The following is a 13,790-nucleotide window of genomic DNA, read 5'->3' on the forward strand; positions in this document are numbered from 1 at the left end:
ACCTATCCAAGCTTATTTGATTCAACACGTTTATTGTCTGTTGAGGAAGAACTACTGTTTAATTTGCATTGTGCCCAAGAAAATACCAAGAAATATACAGCAATGGGTACTTGTTTGGTTTGCAAATTTGAAATGTTGTGGGGTATGCCCAGCCCCCACCCTGGAGGGAAGTCTGCTGAGATAAGGAGAGTGCTTAACCTCCCAGCAGGACTCCCTGGAAAGGCAGCCACTTTCAGTTACAGTGAGAAGACAAACCCAGAATCCTCTGGGAGACCCTATGCAGACCCTTTGTAACCCATTGACCCTTACCCTCTGACACCCACCCCCTGTATCCCTATAAAGCCAGCCCCCTGCCCCTGTGAGGGCAGAGAGATGCTCGTCCCTGGCCTCCCTTCGTTGAGTGCAGACTAATAAAGCTGCCTCGTGTGGAACAGCCACACGAGCCTCTCGTCTCTCTCTCCCTGGTCTGGCCTGGAGGCAGCCCTGCAGAGCTGAGCTGAAATCACGAGCTGACAATCACTAAAGAGCTGACAGTCTCTGCACGGGCCCTCCTGCCAGCAGCTGAGGGAAGACACCAGGCCCCGGGAAGACGATCCTCCACGGGACCACCTCTCTGGACCGGTCACAGCTTCCTCAGTCAGAGCTACTGACCCCACACCAGCTGCATTAATGGGACTACAGTATTAAAAATTAAATGAAGAAGTGAAGAACTAGGATATGGGGTAAAATTTTAACTTTGGTAAATACCTGCTGCTTTATTGAAATAGTGGCAAATTTTATACCTGTGGTAAATCTGTCAGAAATTGCTTCTGCTTCCAGTTACACAAAACAAATTCTTCCTCCATCAGTCTTGTAATGTGGTGATTTAGGTGAGCCAGAATAGGTCTTTTATTACAATCTGCATAGCTTCAGTGTTTGTATAGGTTTGTCAAGGGTTGTCTACGGGTGTCTACTGTAGGGCCATATGACAAACAGGTGCTTCCATTATTAGTACTCAGCATAGCAACTCCCAGTCTGAGAAAAGGTGTTTGATGGCAGCATTGATGAAGGGCTCACCTTTTCCAAAATAACCCTGTAGATGTTTGGGATGCAGGAAGTGCAGCTCTTATCCCTTTTCAGCCTATGGAATTTCTCAAAAATTCCAGCACCAGTGATGCAGAATGTCATTCTCCATCTGTGATATCAAAACCATTCAGATTGAAAGGAGTGGATAAAAAAAGTAAGCTGGTCTTAACAGATGAAAAGACCCTCTTCACCATTGATGTTGTTGGCTGTTTCCTGTGGCCATTTTTGCAATTAATTTCATCTGCAATGACTTTTAAATACAAAATATGGAGGACAGTCCCATTGTTTGGGATCTAGGGTTCCCCTGTTAGGCAAGTATCCATAGCACTGAATACAGTTAAGGAGAACCTACTCTGAAATTTATAAAAAGAGAAAAGACTTTCTGAGTGCATTGTATGTGCACATAACTGTGGTCTGTCCTCGCTGCTCTATCTATTATTTATAACAGAGTTCAGGGAAATTCATGATACAGGGAACTCAGTTCACACCCATCTATACAACGTCAATGAAAACACAAAAATTAATTCTATGGAAAACAACAGAAGGACAGAAAATCAAGCCTACATTTTAACAAAATAAATTATACAGTGAGAAGGGAAGACACTGATGGTGTACTTCCAGCTCCTTGAAGATAAGCTTTCTATTTCTATACTTAAGTTCATACTAGTTGTTTCAATAACCTTCACACAAAGTTATTCCCTCAGCGCCCTGTTATCTGTACTGGACATATTCATCCAGCCTGCCCAAGAGCTAATTTTTCAAATACAGCTTTTTAACTTGATTTAATTGAAATGATTTGTAAAAAGAAGCATCAAAGGTGAACACAATTGTTTCCAAAAAATTGTAAGGCATACACTCCTGGAGGGGTAGGGAGAAACTCAGAGGTGTGTGGGAGACAAAAATAATTTTGGAGCATGTCACTGGTATAGATGCTAAACTGAGATAGGTTTTAAGGTCAAGACACTTTTTCTTTTTAGTCATACATACAGTCTGTATTCGTCTCCCACTGAGGCAAATATTCAGTGGGGAATTACTACCGCAGCATCCTGAAGCTATTTAAATGGAATTGGTAGGCCAACGGGATTTTTTGAGGGTTGTCCTTTAGAAGACCCAAACGTCTAAGGATTATCTGAAGTAAAATAAGTTGGAAAGGCTTGTTTAAATGCCAGAATATTTAATTCCTCTAATCAAAAGTATACCTTACTGTTACTAAATTAATTTCTGTTGCATGTCTTTTCTTTTTAATAACTGTTCTTTGTTTCATTAGTTGTGTTTCTTTTACAGATCAATACTAGAAGCATAAGACATCTCTACAAAATATGTGTAGGACATACAAATGCAGGAAGCTCCCCTGCCTGGCACTGTGAAGAGGTAAAAGCAGCAAGAAAGAATTTTATCCGCCCAAAAGCTGTCACTGTGACAGTGGATTCAAAATATGAGTAAGAAAAAAATCCCTGGGATGATATTAGCCTCATCAAATGCTCTCACCTTCATTTAAGGGATTACTTATGAAAGAATGGTTTTGTGTGGAATTAAAGCAGCTTATGATGTCTGGATTGGCTGTTTGCAATTTAATACATCATGGTGCTTTAAAAGTATGTGGCTGGGCAGCAAGACAGACTGCTTAACTTAGTGCTATAGTCCGAGTCTTCTACAGTCTCTGTATGCTACAAAGTGCCTAGAGATTGTTTAAACCCACGAAGTCATTGAACTAAGTCTAGGTAAGTTCTCCCCAAATCTGTGGCTGATGCTGGGTCCCTATGCACGGCACCAGACCTACACTGAAAATGTTTCTAGTTCTGTGTCTCTGATAAGAAAAAGTCAATAAGAGGTTATTTTCCCTCTTTATGTAAAAAATATCTTGATGCAGGTTAAGCAAATATAATAAAACAAAGAGAATGAGCTAGTTCAATTTCAAGATTTGGTTGGGAAGCATAGTATATAGGTTTCTGGACTGGAAATTAAAAGATCTGACTTTTATCCTTAATGTCTGATGTGACATACTATGTGTGCCAATTATATGCTATGCATGCCTAAAACCCTTCCATCTTTGTGCCAGAGTTCCTTATCTTTCTGTTAAGAGACTGCAGTTCATGAAGAGCTTTAGGAGCTGCTGGCAAACTCAATGTTAAAATTGTATTTCATGGTATATATAGATCTATCTAATGCAAAGTGCCAACTAAAGTCAAATATTCATTGATCAGTGCTCAAACTCTGTGGCTGTTTGATGTTTTTTTTTATCTGGGACTGTGAATCAGAAGGAAATGTTAACTGAAGTTTAGGCAAGATCCTGTGAGTTCATACCTCTAGCCAGTTCATGTCTACACTGAAATACCATGTAGTATCACTCTAAGAGGTTTCATGATAGAATTATAAGGATTATACCTCTTTCAATTCAGGTGATGATTGCCTGCTTATAAATCCTAGGTATTAATTTTCCAGCTGTACTGAATTTTGGGGACAGACATTTAAATTGAGAGACTGAGGAAGTCTGACAAAAAAATAAAAGGAAAGAGAAAAGTGAAAAGTTGTTATTCCCCTTCTTTCCACCTAGGATATATTAACTGAAATCAACAGTGAAATTTTAAAAACCTCAACACTTCAGCATGTTCCATTAGTTATTTATTTATAAATTTTAATTGTCTCTTTATGGACTCTCAGTCAATCAGACACAGTTTTTAGGGTGTGATTCTTCAGCCAGGGTTATTCCTTCTTTGCAACTTTGGGCAGAAAGTCAAAGAAAAAAGAAAATACATTCAGCTGATCAAACCCTACAGGTAGTGTTTTTAATGGTTTAGAGACAAAGGAGTACAGCCATTGATTTCTAGACTTCACAGAAGAGAAACAACCTACAGACACTTAACTTGTTCCTTGGGAAGCTTACATTTTTTTCAGGAAGAATTAAAATTAAAAGAGAATGTTATACAACTGCAGAGCTTTTCTGGTAGTTAGGCACATCAGTCCTCCATTAGTGCCCCATGGTTTCTGTGCCTGTATCTGTACTGAGATGATATCAGACCAGGAAATAGCCAGGAAGGTGCTGCTTCACTAATCCAAGTTTCCCTTTCAGGTTTCATCAGCAGATGTTGACAGGCCGAGATGTGCCAGGTTTTTCAGACAAGATGAATCTTTGTCTTTAAAGTTTAATATTCAAGCAGCAAAAGAGATAAAAATGTTTCCAGTAATTCTGAGTTTGTTCAATATTCAAATTAAGGAGATTAGATTCTGCAAAGCACAGAGTGAAATTACAAGTAGGAGTGTCTTTCCTTCTCTCTGCCCATCCAAAATCTAGTGTAGATATGGGTATAAATTAGCATAATCAGGGACTATTAAAACATACAGCAGCCTCTGAAGTGCTTACTAAGGAATACTTTGAAGTGATAAATAACCTCCTTTCCTCCTTCAGCTGGTGTGCATATGGTCCTTTTGCTGCTACATGCTCAAAGCTGGGTGCAGTAGAAAATGATGTAGGGCGTTGTGTAAGCCTCCACTGGTGTTGGGGCTGGCACTTTCATGGTTTATTTATGTCACAAGGAGTGTTGAACAATCAAAACCTGTCCCTTTAATTCCTGTCCTGATAAGAATATAAGGAATGGAGGTACAAGCATTGACAATCTTCCCAGTGAGAAGTTCCATCTTTGGTAAGCCATGCCACCTAGTGCCAGCCCCCATGGATGTACCAGCTGGAACAACAGCTGTAGTTTGTGGGAGTGCTCCTGTTTCTTGTTTGCACTTGAGTTACTCTGCCCTGAGCTTTCAAACATGACTGAGTGAAAAGTCAGATTTGGGCATTTGGATCCATGGAGCAGAAATGCTCCAAACCCATGGTTTTGTGGTCATCCACAGAGCTCTACCTGCACAGATTTCAACAGCATCTGACATGTTTCATGTTCTGTTCCATCTGGTCCAAGATCAGCAAATTAAATTGGAATTCTCGGTGCTATTTAGATTGCAGAACCTTTTCTCAGGGGAGCAGTTCTCTTTCCCTGCACATCGATGGCTGGCCAAAGACCAGGCTGGTGGGGAAATATCTGTGGAGCTTCCTGTTTTACAGCAGGGTCAGCCTATTCTTCCAGGTAAGCACAATACCACATCAGCAAAGTCAGACCCCAGACTGATGTCGATAGAGGTGAGTTCATCGTTTTTCATCAGGCCCTTTATTACTTTTTGGCTGCTACAACACTTTTTCTGCTTTGTTTTCCTCTTGTTACTGTGCATACTCAGGTAAAAAGTTAAGAAGCACCGGAAAAGGAATGAGAGAGTATTTAATGCTTTGAATTTCACAGATTCTTTAAGTAGATGCTTTGATAAGATTTTCACTGCTTGTGTTTGGTTTAAAATAAAGGCAAGAGTAAAGAGGTGTCACACATGTAACCACCATGAAGCCAGCATATGAGTCACATCACAAACTCTGTTTTCAATAACTGAGGATTTTTGCTCCAGTGTTACTGTTGTAGCTGCTGTTTCAGCTTCCTTCTGGTAAGTGGCTCAGACTTCCAGAATACTTTTGATTTCTGGATATGGAATAAAATTTTCAGAATAAATATTTCAGGAGGCTATAAGTGTTAAAATGTCCATTATTCACAGAGAGATTGTATTGTAATTCTAAAGGTGAATGATGCCAAAGGATATGGCAATTACTGGGTGTTGCTGCTGTTGCACTGTTTTAGTGTCCTGCTCTACCACACCAGTCCCTGTCACCCATGCTGGATGTTGCTATATGACCCTGCTGCTTGATCAATGGAAAGGGGCTGGAAATTCTGTGCTTGTTCTTTCCTTCTCTCCAACTGGAATTGTCCTCTTCTGTAAAACTTCTAAGAAAATTACAAGGGCATAGCAGGATCAGTGTGTCCTGGGAGAGATGTGGGTGAGGGAGCAAGAATGCTGTGGCATATTCTCATCCTACTGGGGTGTGATGCGAGAGGGGGAAAAGCCATAACACCACTGGTATTACTCGTGCTAGGACTACACTAGAGTAAGATCCACCTGGAATATGTCCTCTTCTCTTCCCCCCAAAATCAGCTGCAGAGGACAAAATTAATAGGATGAGAGAAACCGCTGTTCTAAGTTCTCTAAAAGCTATGGAATCCCTTTTTCAGAATGTTTAACAGTTTAGCAGTGCTTGGTGGTATGCCTATGGTTCCTTGTGTTGATCTTGCCAAATTGAAATTGCAGCAGATTTTTCAGTGGTAACAGCTATTGGGGGTGCCAGCTAGAGGAAGAAGACAGATGCAAATAAAATCAAGGGGCAGAAGTCCAGAAAATGGCCCATGCATGTGGGAAAACATACCATGGAACTGTTACTCTTGTAATAAAGATATGGGTGGCTTGGACTTATATTTATGCCTCTCTGTGATGATTGAGCTCTGAGATTAAGAACCTGACACAAAGAGCAGAAAAAATAGGTTTGTGCCACAAAAGTATGTTTTAAGAGAAAAAGAATTAATGGGAGAGATTTCCTCCAGTGATGTATTTAGCAGCTGCAAGTGGCTTATAAAATGCTCTAGAGAGAGGCCCATCCATATTAACCACAATGATTTTTGATTTTAGTTGGTCATGATCTTCACGACATGTGAAGCCTCAGAGGCAGTGAACCTGCTTCCCCACAGGTTTGGTCTTTTCAGCCAGGAGACTAATATTGTTTGATAGGGGGGCATACAAGCACACTGGTATAAAAGTCAAGCACCTCCCCACCCCTTTGAATAAAAGCTGGTTAATGATAATTAACATATTAAGTATGCTCCATTCCTCCATTTGCAGTGTCTGTTCTTCCCCAAATGTTCTCTTGTTTAAATATTCTGAGATGCAGATCTCAACAATCTCAGTTGGTTAGAACATGGTGCTAATAGCGCCAAGGTTGTGGATTCATTCCCTGTATGGGCCATTCATTTAGGATTTGGATTCAATGATCCTTGTGGGTCCCTTCCAACTCAGACTATGCTGTGATTCTCTGAACCTCCTAATTTTCAGATTCTTTCTGAGTAGCAAGTTTCCTTGTTTCTGAGATAAAGATGAAATGAAAGATTTTTATTATCAAGTAATCTTCGTGTATGAAAAGCATAAAGGCACACTTACAACCAACCTCTCAATCTGCATTTTGTAGTTAACAATTTCTCCCTCACACAAGGAAGGAAGAAAAGAGCTTCTGTGCATTTCTACCAGCTTCAGTGTAAAAGGGGTCATGCAGAAGGCTTTGGAGAAGGCAGTTTCATCTCTGACTTAGTAATTGAAAGACCGCCTCTATGTCTTTTTGCCAGTGTTATATTTCTGCATGAGACAGTGGAAAGGGAACACAGCTTTTAACTTCAGAGAAGATAGTTTGATAACAGAACAGCGAAGAGGTCTGGATTCAATGTGAAAGAGAGATGATGAGAGGCACTTTAAAACCAGTTTCTGAAAAAAAGAGGCTGAAACACTCTCTGATTTAACATTCTTTTGTTATTCAAAGGAAAAACATGGGAATTAAATTGTTAAGAACTGTTACAGAGAGATTCGCTGCTATAATGCTGGAGGACTGAGCAGCATTCATTTGACATTTTTTCTTCTACCATCCCACTTTTGTCCCTGTCTGCTCACGGTTTATGCCACTATCATTAATTATATCCTGGGAATAAATCAGGGTTACACAGTGTTGGTCACTGGTGGACCTTTGCTTTTCTTCTTGCAGAAATTGGAAAGTAGGTAGTTATTGAAGGAGGAAATTGTAGCAATAGAGAGGATTGTTGTGGCCCTATACATGGAATTGTTTGTCTAGAGAAATTAATTCTCTGCCTCTGCTGTGGTCTGTTCATGGGGCACCTGCTCATGCGGGTGCTGCAAAGAAAAAATTGGGCAAGTAAATAGATCAGGTGGTGACATGTGAAATTACATGCGTAAAATGCAGTATGAATTAACAGCTGCTAAATGAAAAGTATTTTGAGTATTGAGACATGCATACTCTGGGAAAAATAGTGCCTGATTCTGCTGCTAACTAAAGAGTGTCAAAAGCTTCTCTGTGTTAAATGTGGCTGGCTTTTGCCCAAAAAATAGCTGCTCTGAAAAAAAATGTTTTACCTCCTTGTGCTATCTTTCATAACTCATAGGCATGAGTGAAAGAAATAAATTTGGTAAATAATCTTATACCTTCTAATTTCAGAAATGTATAATTACAAATGTAACATTCTACAGTTATAGAGAAAATTAGATATAAAGAAAACGGTTCCTTAATCTTTGTTCTGCGCACTTTTCCATGCAATACTTAAAGCAAAGAATCATAGAGTTGAGTTGGATATATATAAATATCTCAAGCTGGAAGGGACTCATAAGGATCATCTAGTCCAAATCCCTGCTCCTCACAGTACTATCCAAGGCTAAACCATATGGCTAAATTATCCAGACACTTCTTGAACTGTGCTATGGCAACTTCCCTGAGGAGTCTGTTCCATTGACCGAGCACAAACCAGTGAGGAGCCTTTGTCCTAATGTTCAGTCTGAAATTCCCCTGACACAACTTCATTCCATCAAGAGAACCACAATTTCCTAGGATAAAAACTGTAAGCATTATAAATACTTATTATAAAGCTGGGATGAACCCTAGGCTTATGAGAGGTAAAAAGAAGTGTAAAAATTTGTGAATATTGCTTGAACTTTTAAGTTATCAATTTTAAGCCTCTATGCTGGATTTATTATTAACATATGTCTGTGGTACAATACATTAGAGGAGTTCAGAGGCTGTCATCTCAAAATGAGTTAGCTGTCATGCCAGAAGCAAACTACCAGTAGTGTTCTGTGTGGGCACATTAAAATAACCTGTGCAGGCTGTTTAATATTTTAGCCAAATAGTTACCTCTATCCAAACTGAATTCTTCAAAGACAGCTTGTTTAGTAACATGCACCAAAAATGCCATGTAAATAAATGAGAGATAATCATGAAAAAATTAAGGATGAAGGGAAAAATTGTAACACTGACCAGCCACCCAGCATAATACAGATATGGACTGATGGTGAATAAATTTTCAGTGCTTATTAAAGGAAGGTGTTTGGCCATCAGAAGAGTGAGATGTGGAAGCAACCTCCTTCAGAGAATTACATAGAGAATTACAAGCTTCATAATACATTTCAAATACAAACTTTAGAATAGACATTTTCTGTTGTCTATTCTTTAGAATAGACAATAGAAACTTTCAAATAGACAATTGAATTATGATAATGTAGATGTTGTTTCGGACCCAGTGGCTCAGAAACTCTTCTTCTTGCAAGACAGAGAAGCATAGGGACAACTACCCTTGGAAGAAGAGCTTGTGTGCCAGAAAATGAAGGTTTCTCTTTCCTTTTCATTCTCTCTGTACCTCACCTAGTCTAACAAAATATTGTTAGTGTATGTTGGCATAAATTTTGCCATTCCTGTGATAATACTGAAGATTATAATTGCATGTTTTTTATCTCAATTCTGAATTTTATGCAGTTCCTACATCTGCATTATAAGGACCACAGTTTTATATTGGTAGATATTTTTAGGAATCATAGTCTTTAATTTCATTAGATTTTGACTCAAATTTACTTTTATTTGCCTTATCCATTTTTATTAAACAAATGATTTATTGAACTCCTAGTTTTTCCTTCCTAAATTTATATACTTTAAAGAATTTCCGTATGGAATATAGAGAGGTTACTTATCCCTGGAAACATTCAAAGTCAGATTTGACATGGCTCTGAGCAACCTAATGTAACTGAAGATGTCCATGATCATGGCAAGGGAGTTGGACTAGATGGCCTTTAAAGGTGTCTTCCAAACCAAACCATTCCATGATTCTATCCTATAGCATGAATTGGTAAAATAATAAAACAGTGCAGTTTTCTGGGTTTTGAGGTCTTAGAAGACTAAAATTATGGTGCTAGATTTTGGACTATTTTGTTAACCAGTGCATTCAGAATGTTAATGGCTCCCATTGCTTTTTACAGCTTTGATCTCACCACTTAGGGTGACACATTGCATTTACATAATTTACTTTCCAGTTTGTGATGATTTCAAATGATGCTGAAGGACCAAGATATATTACTGGGCATTTAAAATTAACTTCTGTTTGCATTCCCCACAAATGACAGCCTGGGATACAACCATTAATGTAACAACCACAAAAAACATAAAAGCAAGTTTGTATACTATTTTATTGAATAGGATTTTTAAAGTTTTATACCCCGCCCTTGACACAGATGTATTTGGACTCTACAGCCAGCTAGATGTTATTGTAACTATAATAGTGCTTGTGATATGAAAACTTGTCATCTTTTATTGTCAGTGTCTATGAAGTGCGTGTGACAACAGGAGGCCTGTTGCACGCTGGAACTGAGGCTTATGTCTGTATTTCTGTCTGTGGAGAAAGAGGTGATACAGGATCAAGAGAGCTGCTCAGGTCACAGAAATTTCACAAGACAGGGCATTTTTTGATATCTTTGGCTGGCTTTTCTATCTCTGGTGGGTGGTTATTCCAAGAAAGGTGCAACTAGAAAAGAGATAATTACTGCATTCCAATGGCTTCCCAAAATTCCCTAATTAAGTTCTAAATACTTTCTAAAGTTATACCAGTGTTTTTGGAAGTGAGAATTTTTGTTTATAAAATAAGTAGGCTGTGTACTTTTGGTTTTCATTCTTCTGAAAATTTGATTTATTAAACAAAGAGGAAAGGAAACTTCATTCTTTATCTGCATTTCTGATGTTGAAATCTGCTGTAACTTGTAATTGTTTAGCCATTGAAGCGCTCAACAGGTTTCTCTTTCCTGACTCTGATCCCATTCATTTGAAAGGCACTACTCTCATTAGCAAGGTGATCAGGCTTTCTTCTACTTCTGTTTTGGGAAACCCGACCTTCCTGGTTTGCTCTTACTTTATCAACAGCTAATATTTCAAATGATGGTCTTCAAAAGAGTCATAAGGGTTTATGGCTCTTCAGAATCTCGTGGATGAAGAACACTCTGCTTTTTAGATTTTTCTGAAATTTTGTTAGTTGATTACAGACCAACATCTTAGCTGTTGAAGCTGCGCACCTTGGACATTTGTACAAGATTGTTATAGGACACAGTGGGCTTGGAGCAGGTCAGAAATCTCACTTCCACTATACTCTCAACCATTATGTTAAGGACACCATCTGATAGTAATTTTTTGCTAATCCCTATAAAAACTGTAAAGAGGGGTGTCATAGGTTACCAAGCATAGTCCTGGAAGGGATGTCCTTGCTAAGGGGTGCTTACAGCTTCCTCTGGGACCTGATAGAACCTATCAGCTGGCCAGTTTGAATATGGACAATTCTTTAAGCCACTTAAAGTTGTGATCACCTCTGTTATCCACACTTAAGAATAGGCAAACTCCCCCTCCAAGCTCTCTCTCGTTTCCGGCGCTGGGACAGGTGGCTGCGGGCCCCGTGTGGGGGCCAGCGGGCCACGGCCATCCTGGAGCGATGGACCTGTTCCAGCCATGGAACCCCCCCCACTGCCTTGCCGTGGGCAGCCGGAGCGGCTCGGCTCTCCCCCCTCTCCACTGCGATAAGAAAAATTCAACATTCCAGCTGCAAAGCTGCAAGGCCGAGGTGAGATTAACCCCTTTTATTGTTGTGAAGAGCTGAAAACCTGAGGGAAGAGAGAGAGGAGATGCTTAAAGCTGAAATTCTGTTGTGAAGCTATGATATATCAGAGTATCCTGTTGTAATTCCATGAAGATATGGGGGGTGGAGTGTTCAACTCGTAAGCAAAAGCACCTGCACTGAGATAGGCAGATGCTGACGCAGCTGTAATTTCATGGGAAGTTTGGACAGGGAGAGAGGGACCAGATGAGGGCTTTTGCTCCAAACGGGAAAGGAGAAAACCTCAGTCCCTAGAGATGAACCTGATGAGGACTTTTGCTCCAAATGGGAAAGGAGAAAACCTCAGTTCCTAGAGATGCTCCCAGAGATAGTCCTAACGATGAAGATGATGAAGACCCTTTGCTCCCAGGGAAGGAGAAGGACCTCTGTTTTTGTTTCTGAACAGCTCAACCTTAAAATTGTACCCCAAAAAACTTCAAGAGTGGACCCTCGAAAGCAGTTGCGGAAAAAGATGCAAGTCGGGGGAAGGGACTCACACGCAGGCAGAGAGACTCCTCTTCCTAAATGGACTGAACGATATTTGGAAGTGGGCGGCTGTCTGGTTGTGATAATGTTTTCATAGCACGAGCAAGAAGAGACTTCTCTTTCTAAATGGACTGAACAAGGTTATTATGGAAGTGGTAAACAGACTGAACATCTTAAGGGTTTTCTTTTTACATTGTCAGTGGGAGAAGGGAGGAAGGTGGGGGGAGGAGGACAGTTCTGAAGGTGGTATAATTTTTTTTTTTCCCTTCTTTTAGGTCTGTTAATAAACTTCTTTATATTCTTTCAAGTTTGGTGCCTGCTTTGCACTTCTCCTAATTCTTATCTCACAGAAGATAAACAGTAATGAGTATTTTAGACCAAACCACTACACTAAATTGGTGTTTCCGCCCGCTTACAAACTGAACCCACGACAAGGGGGAATGTTTTCAAGTTAAGACATTGATTGTGTCTTGTATTAAATTTAAAATGATGTATTATAATTTTAGATGGAGTTGCATTATCAGTTGCACTGTAAAGATGCAATTGAAGATTTTGGTCACACTGTCCTGTCATTAGACTTCCAATTAATGGTGAAACTTTAAATGCTTGCAGTCACAAGTCCTATTTTTCAAACTCTTGAGCCTAAATACTGTAAACATAGCAAATTATTTGGGGCCATCATAAGCTGCTATCTAATATTTTGATATTTTTTTGATACTTTGATTGGCAAAATGAATAAGTCTCATATGATGGCCATGTTAAAGGAGGGAGGGATGTAGCCAGGCAGAGACCCAGCAACTTGCAGGCCCATAAGGAAGCTCTTGAGTACCTAGAGGAGGTACTGTCTTATCTCCAGCCATCAGGGTAGCTGTGACTCTTGCAACCTGGCAGTGGAGCAGCAGATTTTGCAGATCCAATAGAAGAGAGAAAACTAGGATATCTAGCATAATTAAATACATCAACTTTTCTCTCATGAACAAACTTTTTTTTTGTTTCACTTTATTTCTTCTAAGGAAATGGATGGTTTCTGGACAAAGTTGTAATGAAGGATCCTATAGCAGATTTGGATTATACTTTTCTTTGTCACAGGTTGGTGGTGTTTGATTTGGGTTAGATTTTTAGTAAATTTGTAGATACTCTTAGTTTTTCTCCTGAAATGTCCTGTAAAGGGAACTATGTGTTTCCTAAGAAGTGAGCTGAGATGGTCTGATTCTTTTTACAGCTCTAGGAATTGTATCTGCCCCAAACCTCTGGTCCATTTGAACTAAGGAGAAAGCAATAAAAAGTTTTGTGTGGGAATTTTCCATTCTTGCACCTTTTGAACTATTTAAGGCAGAATTTTTTCACACATTTCCTGTATCCAACACCTTGTATCTTCACCCATTCATCCGTTCTTCCATGTCATGCAATGCAAGGCTTTTCAGAGGAGTGGCTTGCTGTCTCTCTAGCAAACTGTTCCTGATTTACTGAAGTTAGTATGGAGATTAGCTTGGAGTTCAGTGAGCTCAAGATCAGACTTTAAGATCCTGTGAAAAGGCAATCACAAATGCAGCTAGCTGACAACATCTCCTTTACTCATTTGCTTTGCAGCCTGTCACTGAGCTGCAACGTACTTTGAAGCAATTCTAACTTCCCTGCCTTTTC

At 39.6% G+C, this 13,790-nt stretch overlaps 1 protein-coding gene across 1 annotated transcript in view; it reads left to right on the forward strand.

The window, feature by feature from the left end:
- RP1 (RP1 axonemal microtubule associated) overlaps positions 1–13,790 on the forward strand; it is a 158,519-nt gene that overhangs the window by 18,707 nt on the left and 126,022 nt on the right. The window contains 7 exon segments of the mRNA XM_032108179.1: positions 2,350–2,504; positions 4,472–4,544; positions 4,844–5,141; positions 9,688–9,728; positions 10,333–10,483; positions 11,057–11,137; positions 13,160–13,235. Coding sequence (XP_031964070.1) covers positions 2,350–2,504; positions 4,472–4,544; positions 4,844–5,141; positions 9,688–9,728; positions 10,333–10,483; positions 11,057–11,137; positions 13,160–13,235 — 875 coding nt within the window.

Source organism: Corvus moneduloides, chromosome 1 (genome assembly GCF_009650955.1).
Source record: "Corvus moneduloides isolate bCorMon1 chromosome 1, bCorMon1.pri, whole genome shotgun sequence".
Taxonomy (NCBI): domain Eukaryota; kingdom Metazoa; phylum Chordata; class Aves; order Passeriformes; family Corvidae; genus Corvus; species Corvus moneduloides.